At 42.5% G+C, this 27,482-nt stretch overlaps 2 protein-coding genes across 5 annotated transcripts; one reads left to right on the top strand and one right to left on the bottom strand.

Moving 5' to 3' along the window:
* Positions 1-6: 6 nt before the first annotated feature.
* On the top strand, positions 7-998 carry LOC112975480 (UDP-GlcNAc:betaGal beta-1,3-N-acetylglucosaminyltransferase 7-like; the record flags this gene model as incomplete). Its single annotated transcript, XM_026085655.1, has 1 exon — positions 7-998. A coding segment is annotated over one exon (882 nt), but the record flags the coding sequence as incomplete, so codon positions are not given.
* A 2,113-nt stretch (positions 999-3,111) lies between these two features.
* CEP104 (centrosomal protein 104) lies at positions 3,112-27,249 on the bottom strand. 4 transcript variants are annotated; one of them, XR_003256636.1, is made up of 23 exons: positions 27,112-27,249; positions 26,706-26,870; positions 26,011-26,184; positions 25,237-25,375; positions 23,932-23,997; positions 23,471-23,547; positions 23,137-23,305; positions 22,750-22,908; positions 21,835-22,080; positions 20,726-20,929; positions 19,968-20,135; positions 18,668-18,841; positions 16,768-16,944; positions 16,236-16,442; positions 15,627-15,743; positions 14,969-15,005; positions 14,367-14,448; positions 13,647-13,755; positions 13,217-13,355; positions 12,666-12,733; positions 11,308-11,398; positions 8,095-9,978; positions 3,112-5,397 (listed from the first exon to the last, which is right to left on the bottom strand). XR_003256636.1 is itself a non-coding variant. In XM_026085652.1 (22 exons), exons 2-22 carry the CDS (start codon positions 26,816-26,818, stop codon positions 9,842-9,844), a joined length of 2,853 nt encoding a protein of 950 aa, XP_025941437.1. In that variant the 5' UTR covers positions 26,819-26,870; positions 27,112-27,249; the 3' UTR covers positions 6,521-9,841. The 4 variants fall into 4 exon arrangements, 3 of the variants coding, with proteins under 3 accessions (XP_025941437.1, XP_025941438.1, XP_025941439.1); XM_026085652.1 differs by lacking the exon at positions 3,112-5,397 and having other exon boundaries at positions 6,521-9,978; XM_026085653.1 differs by lacking the exons at positions 3,112-5,397; positions 18,668-18,841 and having other exon boundaries at positions 6,521-9,978.
* Between the last annotated feature and the right edge of the window lie 233 nt (positions 27,250-27,482).

Raw genomic sequence — 27,482 nt, 5'->3', positions numbered from 1 at the left:
CGCTTTCACGCCTTCCTGCTGCACCGCCACTGCCGCTACTTCCCGCTGCTGCTGAACCACCCCGAGAAGTGCCAGGGCGGGCGCGTGGCGCTGCTCATCGTGGTCAAGTCGGCGGCGCCGCACTTCGCGCGCCGTGCGGCCGTGCGGCGCACCTGGGGGCGCGAGCAGGAGGCCCCCCGCCGCGTGCGCACCCTCTTCCTGCTGGGGGCGGCTGGGCAGGGCGAGGAGGCGCGCGCCGTGCAGCGTCTCCTCGAGGAGGAGGACCGCGCTCACGGCGACGTGCTGCAGTGGGACTTCCTCGACACCTTCCACAACCTCACCCTCAAGGAGGTGAACTTCCTGCGCTGGCTCCACATCTACTGCCCCACCGCGGACTTCGTCTTCAAGGGCGACGACGACGTCTTCGTGCACACGGCCAACGTCCTCGACTTCCTCGAGTCCCGCCGCGGCCACCGCGACCTCTCCTCCCTCTTCGTCGGTGACATCATCAGCAGGGCCTTCCCCATCCGCTCCCCGCGGAGCAAGTACTACATCCCTCGGGAACTGTACGACGGGCCCTACCCGCCCTACGCCGGCGGGGGCGGCTTCCTCATGGCTTCCCCTTTGGCCGACAGGCTGTTCCTGGCCTCTGAGCGCATCCCGCTCTTCCCCATCGACGACGTGTTCCTGGGCATGTGCCTGCGGAGCCTGGGCGTGGTGCCCGAGCCCCACCTGGGCTTCAGGACGTTCGGGATCACCAGGCGCAGGGGCAGCGCGATGAACAGGGACCCGTGCTTCTACAAGAGCCTGCTCATGGTGCACAAGCTGGAGCCGGACGCCCTGCTGGCCATGTGGGATCTTGTGCAGGACGACAGGATCGTGTGCGCCAAGACGCTCCATCTCGCCTAACTCCGCAGCCCAGGCCCGCGCGCTGCTCTCGCGCCCTTTGCCAAGCCACAAGGACAGGCTGAGCCCTGTGTCCTCCCTCCGCTAGGGACACCTCTCTGAGCTGACACTATCGCCGGAGCTACAACGGGACCCGGACACCTCTCTGAGCTGACACTATCGCCGGAGCTACAACGGGACCCGGACACCTCTCTGAGCTGACACTATCGCCGGAGCTACAACGGGACCCGAGCCTGCAGCGTGTCGCTCTGCAAGAGGCCGAGGCTCCACCTGGAGCCGCGTCCTGGAGGTGTGGAGGGGCACGAGCGCGGCTCGTGCCTTAGCTGGACTCTCCCGGCCCTTTCAGTGTCCCTCCAGCAAAGGACTGACTGGGCAGCGCTGGGCRGCGTCCCAGGGAGCTGGAGCTGGGCAGCAAAGCGGAGGTGGCAAAGCACCAGGACAGACCCGGAAAGCAGAGGGATCGCGCTCTCGTGGAAGCACCACCAGGAGAGCACCGAGAGCAGCGAAGCATAGCAGATAAGAAAAAACACCCTCTCCTCTCCCCCTTAAATCACCCGTTCTCTGCGCGCTGCAGAAAAACGGTGAACCGGGTCCTCTCCTGGTTGCCGTGTTATTTCTAAAGGCTGCTTGCTGCGTTATTTCGAAAGGGCGGTGATGAGGATTGCTTAAATCTGATGCAAATAGCTACTGAGCGTAGGGCTGGTGTCCTGGGGCTGGGGTTTGCACGCAGCAGTGCAAAGCATCCTTGTCGCGGAGGATGCCGCGGCGCGGGCACACGAGCCTCCTTCGCTGGCACGGCTCTGCCTCCGCTTTCTCACGGCTGCGAGGTCGTGGAAGGGGGCGGCTGCGCTGCGGGGCAGCACCGTGCTCGCTTGCCGGGGACAGAGCTCCTCCTTCCAGGGTGGAAGGAGCTGCTGACACCTCCCTCTCTTCCTCCTGCTCCCCCTCGTTCCCCAAACTCTCCCCAAAGCTGAGGGGTTCGTTCGTTCGTTCGTTGATAGCCGCGGAGAGTGCTCTCCGGCGTAGCGGGCTTTCAGCGCGCCGAACGAGTCCTCGGCCCACCTACCCCACGCAGTGCGAGCTCCCGCTTTCCGTCCCCGCCGGGGCAGGGTCAGGGCGCTCAACGGCGCTTTGCTCCGGGCTCCGTTTGGCCCGAGGGAGCCCGGCAGGCAAGCAGYGCACGGCCGCGGTGCCTCCGCTGCGCTCGGGAGCGCGGCGGCGTGAAGGCAGCTGGCGGCCCTGCTGCGCCCGTGCACCAGCGACGCCTCTAAACCAGCCGCCCAAGGGGGAGGGCAGGGCAGCAAGGCCGCTGAAGCAACCGCAAAGCTCCTGCCCCGAGAGCCGGCTGGGCCGATCCGCCTGCTGAAGGAGGGCGGCGGACGTTTCAGAGATGGAGCACCGAACATCCCTGGAGAATCAGCGCTGCGGGAAGGGGAAGGGCCCAAGCAGGGCGCAGCACGGCGTAAGCGATGGCGGTGCGGAGCGCAGGCAACTCGTCTCCGTGTGAACCTGCCCAAAACGCTGCGGGACACGATATAGCGCAGCGCCGGTACGACTGCGGAGAGCTGCGCTCCGCTTAGCGCTGCGCCTTCAGGCCTTCCGCCGGGGAAGCGGAACACRCTCTCCAAATTCTCCGCGGCGCCGCTAAGCCCGGACCGAACGTACATTCAGAGAGGATGGCCCCGGCCACATCCCTCAAGAACCTGCGCGAACGGTAAACCGGCCAGCAGGAACAGCACGTGCTGAGAGCCGAAGGCAGAGGGCAAAAGGGATCTGCGCTCTGAAAACCCCCCACGCTGAGTAATAAACACAGCATGAACCCCGWAATTCCTGCGCTCCTGCCAGCTACCACATTCCGAGACCCGCCGCTGACAGGGTCCAGCAGAATAAAAGGCTTCTTCTGTGGGGTCACAGAAAAAAAAATAGCAGGTTTTTGTTCAGATGTGAAACATCCCCTCAGCCGRGCTGTGGTATCCCTGCTTCTGCCCGTGTGTTTTAAGAGATGCCCTGCGGTACAGGCGATCTCCGTAAATCAACACAGGCTCGGTTCCTTCCCTGAGCAGCCTGAGGGCCTCGGGACAGATAACGTGCTAATTCACAGGAGTCGGAGCAGAAGCAAAAATACCAACCGTTTGGACACAGTCTGGGGCACTTTTTTTGCCCGAGAGGGATGTGAAATGTGTTTTTTTTTTTTTTTTTTTTACTGGGCCACTAGCCAGTAAAAGTTTGAGCCTTAAAATAATCCCGCAAGTATTAGACCCCCCAGTCTTAGAGGTTCCCTGCCGCCCACGAAATCCTGCGTGACCGTGCACTGACGGGAGAGAGCTGCCCGCCGGAGCCGCGCCGCCTTTCTGAAACCGCTTCCTTGGAGCGGTACTACGCAGACGCTCTGCTTCTGGAACGCGAGCGGCAAAGAGCTTGCACTGACTTAAACTGCAGGAGAACGGAGGTGCTGTCTCAAGAAGTTATTTTAACAGCCAAATATCAACCCGAGAAGCACAAGCACCTTACATTTCTGTTACCTTACAGGAGGTAAAATACCTTGATTAACAGGTCTGCCTCGTTACGATATGTTCTGGCATTTTTATATTACTTTTTCTAGTTACTGCCGGTAAGATGATTTTTGGTACTTCACGTAATGCAATCTGCCGAAGACGGGAGCTGCTGATTCCGAAGCGCTCTGTGCACAACCCATCGCTTGCCCACAGCTGCTAGCGCGCTCGCGACCGAAGCGGCTGCGGTCCTCCTGCGCTGCCTCCCGCTTCTCAGCGGCAGCCCGGGCACCTCCCTCGAAATCCTCCGCCGGGGTTTGCTCGGCATCCCCAGGACAACAGCTCTTCCCAAGGGCCGAGGTAAACGGCCCCGAGGCGGCCGCGCGGCGGGGAGCGCCAGCCGCGGCCGCAGCCTCGATGCGCTCCTCTTCCCGAGGCTGAGAGCAGCCCTGCGCGGCGCTTCCCAGGCTCTGCCGAAGCCGGAACAGAGTTCCGAGAGCAGAAGAGCAGGGCAGGGCGATCCCAGCTGCTTCGTCACATGTCCGCAGACCTCCAGAAAATTCCTCCCAGTCCTCAARTTTTCCCCCTCCCCTTCATATTCCCAGCAAGTGATCGTATCAGTCTAAGACAGCAAATCGGACTTGATTCTGTGACAGAATTTGAAGGTTTCCCTCCAAAATTTCCTTTTCTTTCCCCTGGATATTTATGCAGAAATAAGGCCAAGGGGATCTGAATGCCTTACTTGAGGATACACATTTTGAGAGTTCCCGTAATGAAATGGCCCGTGGCCACTGATCTGAGCACAGCCGAGCCGCCAGGCCCTGCTGACTACACGTGTCTCAGCAGAAAAGCCGCCGCCGGGCAGAGCGAGCCGCAGTTGTGCTCTCCGTCGGTACAGCGGGGCGACGGCAGCTGAATCCGCAGGAGGAAGCAGGAAGGTGCCTCCATTGCCTCACATCACGTTTTAGCCCAGCACCACGTTGCCCAACGTTGCCGCAAACACTGCAGCTTTTCATCACACGTAGCCAAAATAGCACTTACGACACTGGCTCACGTACAGCCAACCCCGTTAAAAAAATAAAAATAAAAAATTAAGCTCAGGCCTGCTTGGTATGAAAAGTGAAGCAACCAAGACCATTGAAGAAAACCAGTAATTAATCACATGTGCCAAGACGCAATGCTATATAAATCTCTGCAGGAAAAGAGAGAGAAAACTGGCCACCGAGGTCCCACCTCTCCCATGAAAGCAACCAACACCTGGCCAGCAACGCGCTCTGCCTGTTGATTCAGCAAATGGTATTTTAAACCCCCAAACAAGGCATGAAACTGCTAAAGAGCACCTTGTTTCCTGAATCTGTGCACTATAGATCTCCTAAGAAGCTACAGTGCCTCTGCCTCTGTCCTCTGTGGCCACGCTCTGGTCCCACAGTACTGTGACTTCTGCTGTAACAGCTTGTAAATGCAGAGATGCATCCAAACTTGCTAGACAGTATTTTATTAAATAACTGCAATAAAAATAATTTACGTATTTAATATATGTGACTTTTTCTCTTGAAAGCTAGTGACAGAGTCTCTATGACTTAAATACCTTGCTTGCTGGTCCAATACTTAAGGACTGCRTAATTCAAATAAAGGCTTTCTTGTCGCAGAGGAACTCCAAGCAGCCGCTTGAGATCAGACCCATTCCTGCGAGCAGGGACGCTGGCTGCTCTTGAACAGTCTCTGCAGTTTAGACGGATGAAAACAAACTGGCCGATGTTCAGCGTACAGTATGGAAAAACATATCAGATGGAAAAAACACTAGATGGGGGCCACAGTCTGTTCTTTCTTTAATAATGATGCAACATCATTGCTGATTTAAGTTTTCCAGTCCAACAGCTTGGAGAACTTCTTTCCGTCAGCRAGACCTGCCCCTGTAAATGATTTTTGCTCTGGAATATTTTGCTCTAGACTTCATGGCACAGGAACACACCTGTGTTTTACACTCCAATATTTATTTTGTCACAGCAGAAAACACAGGCTGTTTATAAGAAGAAAGGAAGCAGTCCAGTTAAATCATCCTTTAAAAAGTTACATGAATGGTACTACTTTGCTTAATAAAGGCCCTTTCAGGTCTTAAAAAATTTCCACTTTCTCACTTCCAATGCTTACCATTCAGTAGTTTATATCTTTAAACCTTACTTTGGGAGTGCATTTTTAAAGTTTATAGGTACCTACCGATCTCACTGAATGTTACACACACTAAAATACTTAATAATCAATTTCTTAAAAATGTTGCTAAAAAGCTATTCTTGATTTGGGGAAAAAAAAAACCTATTAAGCAACAAGAAGACTAAATGTGGTATGCCCAAGCATACGCATTTTTGTTTTAGAAGCTGTCTGACCAAAGGCTTTATAAGCTCTTGTCTGTACACACGTGGTTTCCCTTCTCTAGCGTGGGTTGGTAAGGTCCGCAAGCTGCGYGGCGAGGAGCGCAGGGAGGAGGCAGGAATCTCCTGCGGGGGGGAGTGAGAACTTCCCGCAGTGAAAAAGCTGCAGAGATTTATTGCATAGGTTCCTATCTAAGGCATAATTGCCGTGCTCCAAGACGGGAAAAAAGAGAAAAGCGGTTATTGTGCCCTCTCTGGAGCCTCAACAACTGAGCGGGCAGATGGGGGAGTCTGAGCACATGTCCTTGATGAAAAGGGTAGCAGTAAAGCGTCATGACTTAAAAGCAGGAGAAACAAGTGCTACCCAAAGGATGCTTCAGAACCATAAAAAAGCCTCAAAACTCCCCCCAAACCAAAACCCCTGAGAGAAGGTCTCTAAAACATTGCCTCATACAACTCCCAACTGCTGTTCAGATCAGTCAGCACTAGGAAATATGACTCTAATTCAAATTAACAAGGTTTATTTTATCAGATCTTAATTTTTTTTAACCATATTTAAAAAGGTAGCCCCAAAATATTACAACATAGTAAGCACACATCCTGCTACATGCAGGATTTAACTGATTAGCTTTATTTTAATTATTCTTTGTCTGAGTTTAAAAGCCATGCTTCAAGAGCAATAGAGAGTCTTATTTACCAATTCAATGTATATACTATATTGGCCAGTCCAGAAAATATGTAGGTCCCTTGCAAACAGGTTTTTCATTCAACTTATACACAGAAAATCTCACAGTTTTACTTCCAAAAGGAAAATACACTCTGGGCAACAGCCCATGAGCCTGCAGTCCATCGCACATGCTTATCTCTGAGCAAAATCAATGGTTATTTTGCTTGCATAAGGAATCAGGTCCTAAAATAGGAACCTATGTCACTTAAGTGGTAATAAATGCATATATATATATGTATATATTTATATATTAAGGAGAATTAAAGAAATAATTATATAAAAATGCAAATACTCTGATCTACCTGTAAAATTCAGAAGCTTGTACATAAGGCTGCAAGCAAACTATAAAAACTGTACAATACAAAATCAGTGCTGTATACACAAGACATTACTGCAAATTCACTCTGTGGTGGCAAAAAAAAACAATCCCCAAACCCCTTATATTACCATGATTGCATACTCCTGTACCTGTGGTGCACACAGAAAGAGAGCAATTAMTTCTATCCTAGAAAGAAACTGCCCAAACTTTACAAGTAGAAACGTTAGGATTGGTGCTTTAGATATAAGGCTTCATACATTGTACCTTCATATAGTTCGTTCTCTTTGAAGCTAATAAAACACTCGCGTGCTGTAGTCTATGGATGTTTACTTCAATCACGATCTAACTAGAGGAAGTCAGAGGTGGGTTTAGAAACGAGCTGAGAAGTACACTAAAGTAGAAAAAAGGGGTTTTAATGTACTAATTCAAGCTTTCCAAGGCCCTACTCAGATTTTTTTTTTTTTTTTTAAAGGAGTCATCTTTTGGGGGAGTATTTCAAAATTAACAGTGTGAGATTTTAAAGCACGGTTATAATTTTATGGTAACTCCATAGGTACATGCTCTTGTTAGCTACCAAAGGGGACTCTTGCAGGTTAGCTTAACCCTCTTGTCACRTGGACTAAAAAAGGCACTTCACGCACAGCAGGAGAGGCAGCACGGAAAAGCTGTTTCAGGTTATTTCTCACATAAAGGCATGTCATATGGCAACATCCAGACAGCCTTTAGCTTTCTTATTTGGTGCTAATTTTTGGCATYGAGTAGCGCTTTGGGAGTTGCATACTAGCTTTAAAAGCCTAAACTTCAAATATGCGTACAGGCCAGGCTTCAGCAGCAGAAGCAAATCCCCAGCCCTAAATGGCTTGTGTCACCTCTGGGGCCTGGGCTGACCTACGCAGGAGGATTCGTTTCACTGAGAACCGTTAACATGCCGGAACTCGTACAATTACAGACTCCTTTATTACTAACAGGAGCAAAGTTATCTTTCAGAATAATGCTTCTAGGAATGTTAAAGCCTAGCGTAAGCATAGTATAAACCGGCCTGATCCAATTCCTTTCCTTCCGTGGTCAATTAGCACTTTCGGCCGACTACCTAGGTGCTCAAGGATACCAATCAGTTGGAGAGAAAAAGAGTACCCCTTCCCAGCGAAGGAACCGATGTTAGAGCCCAGCACAAATAAACGGACTTGAGAGCTTTTACAGTGGCTATAAATTTGCCCCTTTTAGCTGAAAGAAAGTTTAACGTGACAAAACCAAGAAAGAAAAAGGCAGCTGTTGTAAACACACTGACAGTATCTCACCTACCATCAAAATATAGTAGGTCGTGGCACAACGACTAAACTGTGCTCCAAAGAGTGACATGATTCTTCCACTTATTTACTCCGAAACATTGTAACTGAGAAATAGACAACTGAAAAATCTCTCCGGTTCTTGGCCCTACTTGTAAACGTCCTAACTGAGCAAATAAACTGAAGATTAATGCTATAGGATTTGGAGTAGGAAAAAACCAAACCCTACAACTTTTCTCAACTACATTACAATTTCTCCATTATTTCTATTCTTATTATTTCTAAGCAAACTGATGGGGAAGAATTTTATTTTAATGGAACTGTTGCTTTACCCATTAATTGGTTTATCTATACATGATCATATGGGTCTTTTAGATCAATTGAGATATACATTTCATATCACCTGATATGTATTTCTTTTTACAGGTGACCTTATTTGAAAGCATAATTTATGCCTATGACCTTGAGATAAATAGACGAATGTCTATATTCACAGAGATTTGTGAATATAGACATAGGTGCATTCTTACTATTTAATTATGCTGGGCACATTAGATTTGGATGCCCAAGATCTTGCRTAGTTTAACTATACTGGTTTCAAGAAGCTTAAACTATTCTTATTGTTTCATGGCCTCCATAACAGAGATCGTATTGGGGTTATTCACTGTGTTTATAAAGGAACCTTTTAGCTAACGAAGATGTATTTTTCACATCGCCTTATTCCAACAGCGCATCATAGCAGATAAATGATAGTAYTGCTAAGACACCAACACCACCATTGCATCAAAGGAACCCAYGCAACTGTAACAAGCCTGTTTTGTTCATCATGTATCTTGGTATTTTCAGTGGTGTTTTCTCAAGCCGGATGGCRAGGAATTCTCTGTAAATGTGCTGATGTAGTGCAGAAATACATATGGAAGAGCTATCTCACAAGTGAACCAGTATATTCATTTCACTTCACGACCTATTCCTCTACCGCTAATACCTGATGCTAAAACAAACAAAAAAAATTAGTGACACTATTACTTTCAGAGTGTTATAAAGTCAATTTCTGGTAGAAAACTATTAGCAATATATTTTAGTTATTACACTGAGGTGATCAAGTGATAAAGTCAGGTAATACAGATATTATTTCCCAAACTTTCAGGATGCATATTTGCAAACAAGTGTTAGGTTTAGTTCAAAAGAACTAATGCTTTTCAGCTTTGTCCTGAATAAAATGGTATGATTTCTGCTCGATGCATTTCTTGCTCTTCCCCAAGAGAAAGCCAAAACAGGAATGACTGTGGCTTTGGGATCTTGGGGAAATTCCTTACTGGATCTCAAAACCAGTCTGCTAGAACCACAGCCCCGAAGAAATCCACTAACTAGGACACAGCCTCTGCGCTGGCTGCAACAACAGTAAGTGCAGATTCTGACCTTGTTAACTTTATACTCTTTGGGGAGTTTTTTACTATGAGGAACCAGCGAGTAAGAATAATGCACGGCTGCCTTTGTGCCGTACAGGGAATGTGGCGGGCTGTTCTGTCCCAGAACATCTGCATGTTCCTAACAAGCACATTCTGGGGGAAAACCACAGCTCTGCAGACAGCTAACATAAAACCTCGCTACCAGGGTACTCAAAATAAACAAGCACTGCTCAAGGCTGGTGAACAGCTCTGAGTAGTCAAATGGAAAAGATGACATAAGTTGTCCACAATTTTTAGGCAGCTATTAACAGTTACATGCYCAGTTATTAAGACAAAGGAAAAATACTTGTCATGTCATCGCTTTGAGTACATTTTGCCAGTGTTTTTATTCGGGCCCCCTCTTGGGGTTGGGATCTTGCTTCCTACAGAGGAAGATCGAGCTTTTGCTCCTGAAGGGCCTGTTTTCATTAAATACAGGCCACCTGTTTTGCCTGTGAAGAGAACATACAGATCATTATTTGCAAGCACATCTAGTCTGAGTCTTGAATTTTAATTACCRTTTTGATTGTCAAAGTATGTTATGTCTGAAGGACCAATACTAGTAACTCCGAGCGGGTGGGCCTCCAGTTCAAGAATCCTYAACCTCTGAGTACAGCAAGGTGCAGAGTGGTACGAGTGCATGGTCAGAGTTCCCTTCCTATCTCTAGGAAATTGCTCTGGAGTTTCAGATTTATCCGTACAAGGTTTAAGTTCCTTCTGACCATATTTCCAAATTCTAAACAGCAACAAGCTAATTAGCTTTCTTAATAACAAGTATAAACAGCAAGGCCAAAGACAGACAGAYGTGGTGGTAGGTTGAGTTAAAAAGATCGGAAATGGTCAGGTTTAACCACATTCACTTCTGACAGCCAAAAGAGACAATTGAACGCTTCTTTCCAGGAACTTGGAGTAGCTGTGAAATGCGTTTAGGAGCAAAGCAGAGCTCAGGGTGAGAGAAAGAGAAGGAAACTCTAGCAACAACCTGAGTATGCAGCAGATTAAAGAACCAAGAAAAAAGCCTGAAGGAGGAAAGGTTTTGGAGGTTACTAGAAAAAAAGCTTTGGTACTGCAAGCAGTGAAAATAGCTTGTTTGTTTAACTTCTGTGTTCAGGATTTTGCACATGCTTCATAAATAAAGACGACTTCATTAAAAAAGAAAAGAATATATGACATCAGCATCGATTTCTCTTTGCTGGAGAAGCTGCTACACAGTCATAGATTCTGCCTAGCTCCTGGTTCCAAGCTGAAAAGGAAAAACACTACGCAGCACTAACTATTCCATTCATCCCGTGGTTAGGATTAGATTTGCATCCTCTGATTGGACATTAAAAGCCAAATCAAGGTTTCAGTTCACTGCGTCAGTGTTCAGGAGCTTTCCATAATGTTAACTGTTTAGTATCACAGCTGACAGGTTTGTTCAGGGTCTTTCCAGTTGTGAAAGTGGCTAAGAGCAACTGCAGTAAGGAAACACTTTCAGAGCTTGCTACTGTACAGAAAGAAGACTGAACTGATATATTAAAAAACATGCCAGTATTCCCGCTCAATGAAACTAATGCCCTCATTTTGAAATTGTTAGTATTGAATGATTTAACAGTGAGGAGAACTTGCTCCCTAAGTATATATTATAGTCTATACCAGCATAAGAAATATCAATTAGGCTACACAAACGCAAAAAGCATGTTGAACAAGTAATTAAAGGCCAATTTGCTTTCAAGGATGAAACACTCTGCCTAAATAATGGCAACATGCTGAAAAGCATAATCATTACAAAAATATCTTACCAGACTGCGCCGGAAAACTTTTATTTATTATGGGTAACCTCCGCAGATTCATTCTACAGCCATCTTTGCCCATTAAGTGAGACTTCCAGGCCTACAGTCAATTAAAAAAGTAGTGATATTACAAAACCAGAGAATTTAATAATCTTTTATCTAATCACAATGTACACACGCAAATACTTTTAAACATGGTAAAAATGAAAGTTAACATATACTTTATGCAATAGTGTTTTAGCTTGCTTGCTTATAGCATGTACGAGAATCTTATGTGGTACTAAAAAAAAAAAAAGGTAGAAATTAATATATTCACTTGTTCTGGTATTATAACCTAAAAGGAACAACACAATAAAAAGCAAACAGATTCAAGAAGTCGAAAGCAGGTGTGGTGTTTGGGTTTGTTTGTTTTTAACTTCCTTAATTAACGATTGAATTCAAAGCAGTTAAAAATATAAACTTTTCCAGAAGATTAAATGATACACACAACTGGTTAAACCCTAGCTTGTAATGTAATGCTAGATGATTCATATAAAATACTGAAATGGATGTTAAGTATTTTCTGAACTACTAACTTTTGACATAATACCAATGATTATTTTCAATTGCTGAAAGCATATTTTGGAGCTAGTATGTCAGAGATTTCATAGCATTAGGCAATTACAGGAAACAATGTGTAGAAAGTAGAGAGGGGTCATCCCAACTCTCTTTCTTGACAATTACAGCAGCTCTTGCTTACTTTCTTTATGTTCATTTTCTTCTCATACCCAAAGGAGAGGAATCTTACTTTTGAATCACCTTTTAGATGTGCTCAATCCTGCTGCAGTATTTTAAACTGCATAATGCCACTGAAGAATGCCAGGGCTGAACAAACAGAATCTGGTAGGACTTAGGAATCTGGAGAGCTGTAAGGTATATTAGAACTCCTCCAGTCTACTAGCTTAGTCTAGTTTAGGTGATATGTATAACATACAGAGAGATTTTTTTTTTCCTAAATATTCAGAAAAATCTCAAATTAGGCCAATTCATGTCTTGATAGTATGGAACACTTCAGACAGAGCTAAATTTATTTTTGTTAATGATTTATAAGTGAAAGACAACAGATGTTTACTTTTCTCCAAGAGGGGTCAGGAGGAGAAAGACCARCATTGAATAGCCTATAGTCCTGTGGTTCCCATATACACTTGGGAGGGTAGAAGACGACCCCGGTTCAGATACGGTACCCAGAGCGTGGGATAGCCATTAGAGACCCTGGTRATAATCTAGGCAATTTCTTAAATCTGTGTGTGTTACCCAGTATTATAAGAGGACGCTAATTCAATCCCAGTGATATAACACAGTAAGATCAATCTAGAAGGCACTCTTACCTCTTCTCCTGGGGAAAAGTTGTCATGACACAATGGGCAATGGTTTGCCACTTTTTCTGGTTTGGCAGCTGAAATGATTAGAAAAATAATATGAGAATGGCAAAGACTGGCTAATTTTCAAGTACAGAAGGAGGATTTGTACAACAAAGAGCTTAACCTACACTATGACTAAACCAGCTGCTATCCTATTATCATTAACTGCTCTCAAAGAAGTCCTGTGTTTAATCATCTGCATAGAAACTAAATGAAACGGAATGGAGGACGGTTATCACACAAGCGTCTGGGGCTTAACTTGCAGGGACTGGGGTAGTGGCTTTCCGCTCTTCTCACACGCCCTCCCCACAGGCATTCATGGAAGCAAAGCACTTGGAGCACTGGTAAACACACGTGTTCACGCTGAGAGTGTTCAACTCCTGAAGATGTAGTTAGAACCCTAAATCCACAGTACAATACCTAAATAGAAGTGGTCTGATTTGCCAAAAATACGCAGTATTTGAAAATTTAACCAACTCCACTTTTGAATTACAGCTTTCCTTTTTAAAACTACTCACAATTGCAAGTCTTGCTCTTAATATGTTTGGGCAACTCGTCTTTTGGAAGGGCCTCACTACAGCGCTGACATTTCCCAAAGCTGTCCTTTTTATCACACTCGGTCAACAAGTGCTCTGTCAGGCTTGCTATTTCGACCACCTGCAACACAGCAAGAGGTGCACAGAAAGATTGGTACTGCGCTGTGTTTAAAAAACTACTTATGTGATTTCTGGAAGCAAAGTCTCACTTTTCAAGGTGACTAAGGGAGAATGAAGTTTTAGTCAAGTTTTTAATCCAGTTCATAAAGCTGCTCTTTTCTAAAAGCACTATCCAAGATGACACAACTGCATTACAAATTCAACCACCATACTGTTAAATGCCTCCTAGCACCTTAAAACCAGAATAACAACATTTAATGACTGTAATAGCTATAAAAAGTTTAYGCCTGACCTGTTTGCAGTGCTCACATCTGGTTAACATAGGACAATGTTTCCAGTAATGGAGATCCAATCCTTCCTCTGTGAAGGATTCATCCCTTTCACCACAAAAAATGCACAAGCTAGGAATAACAAGCAAACAAACAAAAAACCCATCAAACATCAGTAACGCTATATACTGAAATGGGATGAGCCCCATTTCTTCTATTCTGAAAAGCAGCTAACATTTTGGTACAAATTACTTCCCCTATATATTACGGACATTAGGGTGGGGCATAAACAGATGCTGCTATATAATTTACGGTAAGTACAACTTAAAAGCATTTGTTGCTATAGAAAGCCATAATTTGACAAAAGCATTGAGAACAGCTGACTTAAATGGCTTTCACGATCCCAGAAGCTTTAGGCGCTTTCTCTGTGCCCTAATCCTACAACACACACAAGCRTTCCAGTACGTCTTTGCCTTATTTTTACGCTGTCAGTAGACCATTACATTGTAGCTATTTCTTTACACACACACAACTATTCAGAAAACAAGTTCAAGGTTACGCTGTCCAAGCAGCGAGAAGCAACATCTAGGATTGCTCCCTGGTATTTCCAAATCTGTTAGAAGAAAATTTGTCATTATTTAAATGCTCAAGGTACTAGCTCCTGTCTTGTGAAGAAAAGTTATTATGGCTACAAGCTTGTGAGTTACCCTGTTTAGTGATCAGAAGCTGCTCATCTAACTTACTTATCTAAATAATTTGAAACAGAGGAACGATCATCTGGAATCTCTGCTGCTGCAYGCTGTGGCCCTTCATTTACCCGATAACCTGTAAAAAAGAAAACTATTAAAACCAAGGTCACATTTTAATTAATTTTTGTGCATGCAGAGAACTACTGCTTCTCCAGACCTTAACAGCAACAGACCTAATAGAAGTATACCGTCTCCATGTTGGAAAACAAACACTAAGGACACCATACCTGCAGGCAGCTGGAAAACTGCAGCTTTGGTGATCCACATTTATAAGATTTTCGTGATTATTTTGCAAATGTAGTAAATGATTTACTTTAGATTGGAGAGAAATCTAAAATGGTTTCAAGTCAAGTCACTCTCACACTCTCATTTGTTATTAGACGTTAACCAGTTAGCTGATGGTAAGGTTGGGTTTTGTTTTGTTTTTTCTTGGTAAACTTAAYAGTTATCTCTAGGACAGGTGGAGCTTCAGCCAATCCAAAGTACTCAGACATGTTTTTAACTCAGATGATTCAATAATCCATTAAGCATCTACAGCGCCTCAAGGATGACTTGAAATCTCTCTACATTTCTTAATATTATTTGAAATTACTTACCTTGATTCTTCGACTTCTGAAAATCAGATTCTTTTTCCTATTGAACAGAGAAATTTAAGTCAGTAGTTTCCTTAATGACTGCGATGCTTTCCAGGGAGAAAGAGAACAGATTAGATCCCAAATTCTCTCTGGAATTAAGAATTTAGAGGCAGAGCCAATGCTTTACACTGTTCATGCCTCTGGTCCTACAGTAAATCTTTCAGCTATCGAGGCAGCAATCATTTGCTGAGAAAGGAAAACAGTCCTACCACCTGGTTCTAATGTAGCTGACTACCTTTCTAAGATTCAGATGTAAAACTCAACGGATGCGCAGTACAGCATGCTCCTGGAGGGTCTTAAGGCACTCAGTACCATTCCTATGCGCTAGCTGGTACAAGAACACTTAAAACTTCTAGAGACACTCCCAGAGTTACCATAATATAGACAAAGCTGTTATAAAAGAAGCCAATCTTTATGCTGTGTTAGGAAAAACAAACTGGCAAATTTAAAAGCTGGTTGCTAAGGAAGAAAGTYGGTCCCTTAGTGTATGTCCTAGAGACCTCTCTGCTTTAATGTTGTCTCATTACAGACCATCTCAACCTGGGATACCTGAGGGGAAAAAAATCAAACCAAACCAAAACACAACCCCCCCCCCCCCACACACACACACAACCCTAACCTTTCCAGCTTGAACTTCTGCTTGTATCTCCTTTAGAGCTGCCAGCTGCCCTTGCAGAACTTTTATTTCTTCCATCTTCTGTTTCTCTGCTTCTTCTGTGGCTGCCTTTTTCTGTGCCTGTCAAGAAACGCTCCTTCAGTTACAACAGCTTTTGAACCATCTATCACATAGGGAGATTGCAAAGCATAAGACGTCAGCACAGAACAAATGATCAATGCAGCACAAGAAATATCCTCCTTGATTGAATGATTGGGCAGTTATACTAACAACCCACAAAAAAAAATCCTCTGTACTAACCTGGAAGAAACACATCACAATTTTTCTGTGCTTACTGTTACCAAGGCCAGCCAGCAAAAAATAGTAAATGTATATTTTTGAAAGTTATTGTGTTTTTTTTTCCAGAAGAACTATCTCTGTATTCTTTGTAAGTTTTATTCATATGTAACAATAAACTGAACACTAGCTTTTTAGACTAACTGTAACAATATATATTAAGATATTCTGCTACAGGTGTCATTCAATATCTAATATAGCTATGAAATCAATGTATTGCTTAGTTGAATATAATGTTTAAAGTAGCTGCATATGATCTACAATCTTATTACATACCCTAATTTCAGCTTCAGTAAGTTTCCCATCTATTTTAGTAAATCCATCAAAGAGTGTTTTATAGAGAACAGTCTTGCGAGTGTTTGCATCATCTGGAGGAAGATATTCCAGTATAGCAGCCTTGTGCTTCCTATACATATCAAAGATAATCCGCAATGCTGTATCACGTACTTCATAAACTCTGTGTTCCAAAGCACCTGTTGCAAACTGAAAAGGGAAAAAAGAAAGAAAAAAAAAAGCTTTTTCCCATCCCCCCTATCTTTTTAAAAGACTTGTTTCTTAGACTGAGACAATTATTTCACGGCAGTGGGAGAAGTCTTCATACAGACAGTTTTTTCCAAACAAATTTTGAACAACTGATGCTTTTTCTCTGTGTTGGCATTATGCTTCCTCATAGCACTGTATGGCATCACCTCCAAGAGGCTCATTAGTTCTCTCTTGGTAATTTATCAACTGCTCTAAAAGGGACAGACAAACACTAATCCAAGAGCAACAGAAAAGAACTTAAGATGTTGTAAACTCGGACTCCTACCTTCATGATGTTGTCAACGGTAAACCCAGAGTTTTCAGTTCCCATTTCTTTCAAGAGGTGTTCCACTAATTCCACTTGACTCATTGCCAGATGTGTTGGGGAATTTGGTTTTAATGGCTGGACCAAATGAACTGGAACAATCTGAAGAGGTTTAACTTCATTACACAGTGCCATTTCCTATAAACATACAGAGAACCAGTATGCATGTCAGAATACTAAATATGGAAGATGAATTGCCTTTGTAAAGCAGAGTGATTCAAAATTACTTTAGCGAGTTAAGTAAAATGAAGTAAACCTTCCCTAAGAAGTGACTGCTTGTTTGTTATTTTAGGAGTCAAAAGTTGTTTACATTGGCTTCAAAGGGAAGATTATACAGATGTTTGGTCTTGCTTTTGGCATCAAAGAGAAAGCCACTGAGAAACAGGTAAAATATTAGCTATGCTGAGATGAGCAAGAGGTATAGAACTGTGCTGTAAGAAAAACTGAAAGAAATCCATCTTACACTGAATTATCTGAGGAGGAAATAAGAAGTGTCACAAAGGCTGCCAAGTCCTGACAATGCATCAAGATTGATCTCAACAGCGCGGAAGACATATGCCATCTTGTAATTTTGCATTCTATTTTGGAAAACCTCCAAGGCTAACTTCTGCTATTATTCAAAACCCAGTGTTTATCTCTTTGCTGGTAGCAGACCGATTAATAAGCTGGAGCACCCCTCCTCCTGGATCCTGTCAGCTGACAGACACTCCAGGAGACGATGGCTTCCTGCAGTCCCTCTTCCTTACTGACGGATGCAGTTGTCACAGGGTTGGCTGGTCAGCCTTGGTCATAATTATTTCTGTTTGGCACCGTCCCCAGAGAACTGCTTATTAGGGCAGTGTCTCAACTATTAGCGTTGATACAAAATAAACATATTTTCCTTCTCTGCAGGCCAAGCCCTGCCCTGTCTATGAGAATATGTCTGTAACCATTTTCTCATTTCCTTTTAAATATTCAATTACAAATCTATTGTAAATAAGCCAGGTAGTATTCATAAAGTAATCAGTCACCTTTGGGGTTCCAGTGATATGCCAGAGCATTTCACACAATAACCCTGTTAACATTTTAGTTAAGTCTACAGTGAAAGAAAACTCTTGTCCTCTCTGTGTGGAGGCAAGTAAGGTTAAATAATCCAGAGCCAGTGACTCACCTACTACTCTCCTGGGACTGAATTAACACATTTTCACACAGAATTACTGTTCTTTCTTCTAAATTCTACTGGAAAAGAGAGTCTGTAATCCTCTAGCAGCTGCTCACAAATGCTCATTGCCAACATTCAACAAGGAATGGACTGTGTCTTTTAAAACGGGCATTTTTTTTATGCTCTTGCTACGTTTGATTTTTACACCATATACTTATTTCAATTTAATCCCTGTTTGCTAATGAAGCTATGTTTAAGTAACTCCATAAAACTCATACTCAAATGCAAGAGGCTCATTTACAATTTTGCACCAATTATTTTGGGAAAGAATCTGTTTTTTCTTTCAGTCAAAAATGCAACCAAATTGCAACAGAGAAATCTGAGGAGTATGTAGGGACTTGCTTGCTCTCTTCTCTGTAGATCACTTGCAACTAATAAAAAGAATTAATGAGCAACAGCATTCCTGCATCTGCAGCAGCAGATTACAAGATAACAGGTATTTCCTCACACTCTCTCCGCAAGAAAGGGGAGGGTACACTGCCAGAAAAGATACTGCAGAGAAACTAAGTTGGTTCTACTCCTTTGCCTTGCATATGAGGCATAATCCTTCACAGCAGCGAGCTCTAGAGTTGAAGTCTGATTAGATGTTATCCAAGTATAACCTCTGTGACATTCACAATGCTAATGCAATCAAAACGTAATTTGAAGAAAAGCTCCAACCTGAATAAAGTTAGAAGCCACAAGGCGAAGACGGGTTGAAGAGTCTCCTGTTCTAGAAAGCAAACTTGGAAGTGTTTTTTCCACACAATGAGAAGTCTCTGATTTTCCTAATTTATGTTTTGGTATATATTGCGTAATGATCATTTTTAAAAGTTTCAGGGAAGCTTGAAAAACCTGAATTAAAAAGAAAAAAGGGAAGCACTGAAGAAAATAACCATAAAGATCCCAGTTTTCAGGCAATACTGTAAAATCTTTTCTGTAGCTCTAAACAACAACAGCAGGAATCTAGAAATAAGGTAACACTATTAATGGAAGCTACTTCAAATATCTCTTTTCCAGAAAAGATGTGCTTAGGGCTTAGGTGAAAAGCTTCAGAATTTATTTTATAATGAACAACATAGCTTTTATTTTTTTTTCTTGTTTAAAGCCTAGCTGAAGGCTAACTCTCCCTGGGCTAAATTTAATCTCCTAAATTGGAGACTAAGTTGCTCACTCTGTCTGCTCCATTGCTCTATTTCAACTTTTTAAAAAAGCTCAACCACAGTACATATTTGCTGCGTGAGCAGTCATTTCTCCAAATCCATTACTCAGCCCAGGACATTACTTTCCATGCGGATGGAAGCCAGACTTCGCCCTGTCTAACTAAAGGTTGACATTCCATGTTTCTTTTTTCATTCATTCCTTCATTCAATGAAATTTCACAAACTATTTGTTTCAACTATTAGACGTGTTTTAACTACACAGTTCTATAATTTTAGTTGTCAGATGTTCACTGGAGCATTTTACAGAGTTAAATTGATAATTTAAAGAGATCTGGCTTCTCAACTGCTGTAATAGCGGCTTATTAGTCTCTGGAAAAGAGACTAATATGACATCAGCAATAATATGCATATAGATTCTATTAAAGTGTCCCATATAACACTTCTAAATTCAATTCTGTCAATTTTTTGATGACCTGAAGTTTACGGAAATCAGTCTGCACCAATCACAATTTAAAAATATYGGAATATCTAGTTTCTCTCCTCTATGTGTGTATTTTCCAAATTTTAAGTGTAAAAACTGTATGAACCCAGGTTTTTCTTTCATTACACCTGTAATTTTAAGCAACAAAACATTTTATAGCATAGGACACTTTTTTTGTATTTATAATTATTCTCACTACTAAAATCTGATTTACTGCCGAGTAAACCTGACCCTACCCRCGTGAGGCCCTGCCAGTTTCCCTGGGACAGAGCAGATGCAACATTCTGCGCGAATTGCAGGCTAGGGAGCTTTTCTTATCAAATGTATCACTACTTACTGAAGACACTATGTCTTTTATGGCTCTCCTTACAAGAAAAATGGCAGCCCTCAGCATGGTCTTTAAATCGTCCTTTGGAGTGCTTACTGACATTTCCATCAGCTTCTTATATACAGCAAGTAAGGCATCTTCTCGATACGACCATGTCTTGGAATACGCTCCTGAAACCTGAACACAGAGCAAGATCACCTTTTAAATGGCCAATACTGATATTTCTGTGCAATGTTTCTATATAGAAACAGCCTTAAAAGAATATATGAAATTAAGTATTCAAATGCCAGGCACTTTCTACAGGAAACTGGGCTCTTACAAAAAGAGGTGTTCCTGCTCGCRTTTTTGGAAATACGACTAAGAAAATGCGTTAACAGTACAGGCTCAAGAAACTACCTCAGACTGGCCATGAGTTCTCTCCCTACCAATCCCATTCACAGTGGCAATAGTCACAGATATTGTAGCAGTGGGTGCACCCTAAAGCAGGCTACTTCTCAATATCTGCTACGTTCTTTTCTACAGAAGAACGAACTGAATCGATGYAAGATTTTTGAACTGCTCACAAAGTAATCAGTCATAAAAAACTACAGGGTCATGTAAATGTTGAAAACAGGCATCCATGTATCCAAGGTCAAATTTTAATCTCAGATATTTAGATAACAGCTTCAAACGTGAAAATCATCAGCAGGTCTTTGTTCATAAGGTGCTTGCCAAGTCAACTCAATACAGATTACAATAATCCACGTGTTTATTTTGCTGTTCTTTACCAAGGCTTCTCCAAAAACTTCAATAGCAGGGCTGGCCTCCCTCAGTGCCTTCTCTGTTAATGGTTCTGGCTCTCCGGTAATGCCGCTTCTTGGAGTGTCGCTGACATTCCCTTCAGTCGTCTCTGGCTCCAGGTATGTAATTCCTTCCTCAGGTTGTTTACAGATAGCTGGAAGAGGTCTCTCATCATAAGGTAAAAACTCAACCTAAACAGAGAAGATTAAGTCATTTCTGGAATGGCAAACTTTGACGTGAAGCTGTTATATCACTAACTGGATTCACCTCAATTCAATYGATTTTTTTCCCCTTTAAAGCAGTATCGCTCAACAATTAAGTACAGATCTGGAAATTCCCACAATAACAYCATGAAGAGATAGAATTAGTGTTTGTGAATAAAACTATCTATAGAATATCATAAAACATACACAAAATGCCTTTTGTGGAAATACAAATACCTACAGAAGAAACCCTCCATTGAGAGGAAGTCAGCAAGCCACAAAGCTTTACTTGTTAAATTATTTTATGTCAACATGCAGCTAAGAGAGTATATTACTGCAACTGAAGTCAATGCAAGTCTTTTCATTAGCTTCGCAAGAAGCTGGAATAGCAACAAAAAAGGTCAATCTAACTAGATACTGTTATTTTCTTCCTCTCCTTAGATGTGACACCCACATTCTGTCACTGTCCTTATAATCACCTTCCAACAAACTCCCATGCTTCTGTAGATTCATACAGTATGATCTCTAAGAATAAGATTTATTAAGCCATYAGGGCAGCAGGCAGAAACCTGTTGCCCGTTCTCCCACTAAATTGGCTCTGTGACCTCTGATTAATCATTTAGTGTCTATCTGATTCCATTCATCTACTTGTAAATCAGGTATGACCCTTATTTACCTCAGTCTCAATGAAGATTTGTAGAAACTTCCAAAGCRATTCAGGGAAGAGAAAGGCTAACAGCAATTATTAGCGTGGCACTGCTCAGCAACAGAGCCAATTTCAGATACTACACAGGACATGCGAATAACCACAAAAGACCATGCTGTTTCGGAAGGCTGAATGCAAGATCAATTGTTGTGCTAGATTTCTACAGAAACAAAAGTGCATTGCTCACATTATCTTTGGGAAACTCTTCCCCTGAGGCTGTGGGATGAGCCACCGGAGGGGGAGACTGGTGGGGAACAATGGGCTCAGGAGAAGCGAGCTTTATTGCCTTCTCTTCCAGCAAAGGCTCTGCTTTCCGTGGCTCTCCTTTTTGTGGTTCTGTTTTCTCAGGAGGAGGTGAATTTATGGCTTTTGTGTGCTGAGAACTATCAGCATAAATCACAGGCTCCAAAGGCAACTCAGGTAGTCTTTGAACCTGAAAAAGGGAAGGAGATTTTGTAGACTAAGGTGGTACGTTGTACTAAAATCAAAGTTATTACAGCTACAACTTTGACAGTCACGAAAACTTTTGCTGCTTTCAAATAAATACCAGACCTCATTCATAGAGGTACAATTACTGCACTGGATACAGCTTTATGAAACAATCACAAAATAATTCTGTGMGTGTGAGAGACAGACAGACAGTGTGAGAGAAAGACTATAAACAGCCCCCCATACTGAGAACAGTATAAAACTATATGTACTTTATGCTTCTTCATAGGTCACTAATTATGTATGGTCAGCAATATGCTAGCACAAGCCTCTTATATCCACAGTGAGAAATACTTCAAAACATGAGAAAATAACTTACGAATGGGGACTGAGTAGCCCTGAAATAATGCAAAGGTTTTAGGAGTCTAATGCTTTTGGGTTTAGGTCTTAACATCGTAATTTATGGAGAACTAAGCATGTTCATAAAATGCCACATGCAAGTTCTCACTGGGGAAATACACAGTCTAAGTAGAAATCATAAAATCTTTACATACTTGACGTATAATATTTGTGCAATGAGTTTTATCCCCTGAATTTCTTTTGGCTGTTCTGCCACCTCCACTTACAACACCTACCTGATAAAGCATTCAGAATTATGAATAACAATACCCACCATCAGCTCTGGATCCAGAAGGTTATGGAGCTCCAATTGCTGATATACCTTCAGGCGATACTCTTCCATTTGCTGTTTCTTCTTTTTAGCAAGATCATAATCCTCCTTCTCTACAGCATAGCGTTTCTCTACCTCATACCGTCCAAGTCGTTCCCCTACCTGGAAAACGTTTTAACAGGTTAGCTTGGAGTCACGTTATTGCATACATGCATGCGTTTCAGTATTTCCAGCCAAGTTTTAAAATCAAGTTATCCGATTTTWACATTACTATTTTTAAAACATACTGGAAACCACTACAACTCCATTTTAACATTAAGGTTAAAGACTACCCTAACAGACCACTGGAAAACTGTTGGGTCTAAGAGATGAACACTCACTCAACAATACCTTTTGCAAGTCTGCGATAGCTTGTTTGAGTTTCTTGGCATGATCGTAGCGTTCATGATGGACAGCTTCACGCTTCTTCTCATCTAGCCTGCGTATTATCTGAGCAACTTCTGGATCCTGGTACATGTCAAAAGCCAAATCATCCAGAGGTGAAATGGAGTCAGGCTTCCTGAAGAAATAAAATTAATAAAATAAGCTTTCAGCTAATCCAGAATAGACCAGGTTGAGCATATGACTTTTTTTGCTACYAGGGAACTAACAAAATATAGAGTTTGAGAATTAATTTAGACTGAGTAAACATTTTGCCAGGGTATATGCAAAACAGCATCCTTACCCAAAGTATGTCCCATCTAAGGCAGGATCATCTGATTTACTTCCTAAGTAGTGGTCTATCAGCTTCTCTCTTGAAGTCTTTGTGGGGAAACAAAGAAAATCTTAATGCAAGTTCAGCAACATCATGTGCACGTTCGGGACAGGAACTATGACTTATAACAATCAATATGAGCTATGAGCCTTAGCATACTTCTGTTTTGGGGCATACGGAAATAGATTAATTTTAAGAGGCTGAAAATGCAAGTGTTGCAATTAATTATGTTTTGTTTTTTGCTTCCACAAAGAGGCACAAATTTTATGGGAGCTTTCTTGCTTCATAATTAGATAAAAATGGATATATGGCAACTCTGCTAAAGCACAGAATTATTAGAAGAAAGATGCCCTCTGTTATCTCAAGAACCCTGCAACTGAACACGTGTAGCGATATTAAAAAGACAAGCATGCTTTCTGTTACACACTTACATTATTATTGCTGTCATTACTGTAGTCTGCAGGATCTCCAATAATATTTATGGCTACTAGGGCAACCTGGGATAGATTTAAAGAAGATGTAAATGCACAGGCTCATTACTTTTTTCCTATCCTATGAAAATCAAAACAGCATGCTTAAATATACATGCACGACTAGTCACCAGACAGTTTGTGCTGATATTCCCTCAAAAATATATTCTCCTGAATATTATCAAGTAGTGATTCATATAACCTTTTTCTCAGCTTTACTTAAATATGGGAAAATGTGTAATTCTTAATATTGATTACAAAATTAATCTGAAAACAAACATTCAGCAAAATTGCTTTGGATGTTAACATTATCGTTCACCCACTTAATTGCTAAAGTTAAAAAAAAACCGCAAGATTTGCTCCGAGATTGTTTTGCTTGCTTGTTTTATGAAAAAYGCAGATCATGTTTCTGTTGTCAGAAATGAACTTTGTAAATCTTCTTAAGGAGATTCCCGAATACTCTTCGTGTTTACATGTGTATTATGTTTGTCTTCATCTTATATGAGTTTTACTTCAATGAGTCAGTAATAACATTTTTCTTAAACATAGAAATATTTTCACTTGGAAAATACCTTATGTGGCAGCAATATTTTAGCAAATGAATCTGCTTGGTTAGGACCAAACTGTAATGTCTCCTGCAAAATCATCTTCATGTTGGTGTGGACAAACAAATTAGGACCTGTGGTCTTTTGGGTGGTATGCATCCAAATAAAAGCTTTAAGTGCTAATTGCACCTCATGTTTCATTAAAAATTTATTACCAAATCTACAGATCACATTGCACAGCCATCAGTTGCTCCCTTTTCTTGTCTGGAATGGAAATGAAAAGAGCCAATGTAGAACTAAGAGGCAGATATTCACCTTTTCTGTATTTGGACGACTTTATAACAACTTAACTTAATGCCATATCGGATCTTAAAGACTAAGTGCGGGTTTGTGGTGACCAAAGAGCTGATCTCAGAGAAAGTGTTTTGTCTTCACCGCAAAGCCTACTATGCAGCCTGAAACTCAAAACAAAAAGCAGTAATAGGCTGTGCACTTGACTCATTAGTTCTGGAYAGGTTGCATGTTTTGGGTCATGATTCCAACCCACTCCAAACGTTCTGTGGGGTTTTTTTTGTTTTAAAGGAGACCATAAATAAACCCAAGAGCTTTCAATTAGCATTTTTAGTTTCTACAAATCAAGGGAGCAGATTTCAATGCCTGTCCTATACTACTGAAATTTACTTCATCTAGCTTATCAGGTGAGGACTCTGATTTAACTTACCTGACTGTATAGGTTGTATTTATTGACATAATTCTTATGGAAAATCAGCTTTAGGTACTGGCCAACTGCATCCATATATACAGATTTTAACTCTCGTGCTTTGAATCCAGTTTTTTCATTGTCTGACAGAGGGACGTAACTGAGAAGGAAAAATTAATAGGTAAGCAGGTAAAATGCCATTGCATTCTGGCTCCTCAAATTAGTATTTTGGTAAATTTTAGAATTTGCTTGTAATTGAAACAAAGTATGTTGTCATTTGAGAAAAGTGTTCATAATCTACAACATGCCCTTAAAAACCCCCCAAAAACAAAAAACCAAATCACCTCAGCACCACTTTACAGACTTGCTTCACAGCAAGGGAGGAAGAGAGGGAGGGAGGGATCCACAGTGGATGCTTCCAGTGAAGCATAATACAAATAAAATATATAATAATCAACACGTGTGTTCTCTTTTCAGTGGGTGCACCACTCCCTTGTGCAAGTGTAAACATGAAAACATGTCCATTTAGCAAAGAGAGATAACTCTGAAGTGTTTCAGAAAGAGCTCTGTCAAAGGCTGTAGCTGTCTTTTGCGATCTGAACACCTTGAGTAAAATTCTATCCCCGAGCACACCTACGTCTTCAGCTTTGTCACAGATCTACACAAGTATGGAATCTGTTCTTCACTGTTTGCAGTACAGCATATCAATATTGCATGCAAAGCATAATGAATGCTACGAGCTCCTGAGGCCTTTCTAATTACAGTAACACAACCAGTTAGTCTCTTTTGACTTACCCTAGTCTGTGAAACCTCTCTGACTGATAAGGAGCAAAGTATTCGGGCAAGCTTTCACTGATGTAGAACTCGATTTTGCTTGAAATCATATACTGGTGAGCAAGTAACTGTAGTTTTCGTATTCGACATCTCTCCACCAACTGCAGAACAATTTCCTGTGGATACTGACAGAGTCTAAAAACACACACAGTTTCTGAGTCATCTTTAAAGATGACTTCACTTCCAACTTCATTAACATTTAATCATAAAGTCTTCCAAAGTTATAATAGATGAACTTAGCATTACAAATATGGTAAACATAAATCAAAGAATAGAGTAGAAATATTTTCCTCTTCATTTTAGCTTGTGCGTGTCCAAGTGTGCCATATGTATCAACAGGAAGCACCAAGAAGATTARGTTTTTTAATATTAAGCCAAAGCAGTTTCAAACTCCCTGAAGACTGACAAGAGCAAAAATCGTTCCTTTCTTTCTTTTAAAGGACTTTGTTTAAATGTGRTGCCACATCTTTAGGTGGTAACCAAGCCCTTTTTCAGGATAAGGATTTTACAGGATCAAAGCAATTTAGATTTTTATTTTCACAATCAGTTTCATCTGGCAGGCTGTAAACTACTCTGAACATGCACGTTACTTCTCCTGCTCGTTTTAAACTCCCTTAGTACTTCAAAATTATGCACTTTGCTCTCCCTTGCAGTACCTTGGTGACCGCCACCCGTTCACCGTCGGTGCATGAACCATCAGCTCTTTTGCACTGAAGCCGTCCTCGTGCCCTGATGAACTGATGACTACAAAGCCAATCTTGTGTGGCATCCTGCAGGGGTGACCTCGTCAAAACAGCGATGTTTTGAATTCAAGTTAAACCCTACAAGAACAATAAAAGAGCGCTGAAACACTACAGTCAACGAATCTAACCTTGTGGTCCCTCAAGTCACACACAGTAGCTGATGACTTCAGACATGAATGTTCTTTAATTAGTTAAACTGATATTAGCGCCATAAGCCACACCACATTCTTACTCAGAGCATTTTATTAATACTTAGTGAAACGTGCCTTTGCCTGACTTGTAAAGCCATATGCCGATAGACCCAATGAAATCTGCTAACCTGAGCTGGAGCCTGACACTATTTGCTCAAGAGGCTCCCAAACGGCCCGTCTGCTTTTCYGCGCAGTCTCAGACGCGTTTGGGCGAGCGCTATGACAAGGCGTCCTCCGTGTAACTGAGCCCAAGGAGGAGAGGAAAAAAGGAAAAAAAAAACAATTTCGCAAAAAGCCGTTTTCSAGCGACCGCCGCGCCCAGCCGGCGCCGCGGCACTGCAGCACGGCCAAGGAAAGAAGCGGCCGGGGAGTGGCGAAAGCAGCTCGCGCCGCTGACGCTGCCTTCGCGGTCGCGCGCGCAACCGCCAACGGGAGCGACGGCGCCGGCCAGGCCAGGCCGCGCCGCGCCGGGCAAGGCCGCACCGGGGCAGGGGCAGGG

This window comes from Apteryx rowi, unplaced genomic scaffold (assembly GCF_003343035.1).
Source record: "Apteryx rowi isolate R43461 unplaced genomic scaffold, aptRow1 scaffold_67, whole genome shotgun sequence".
Classification (NCBI taxonomy): Eukaryota; Metazoa; Chordata; class Aves; order Apterygiformes; family Apterygidae; genus Apteryx; species Apteryx rowi.
This window is presented reverse-complemented; position numbering and strand designations above follow the sequence as displayed.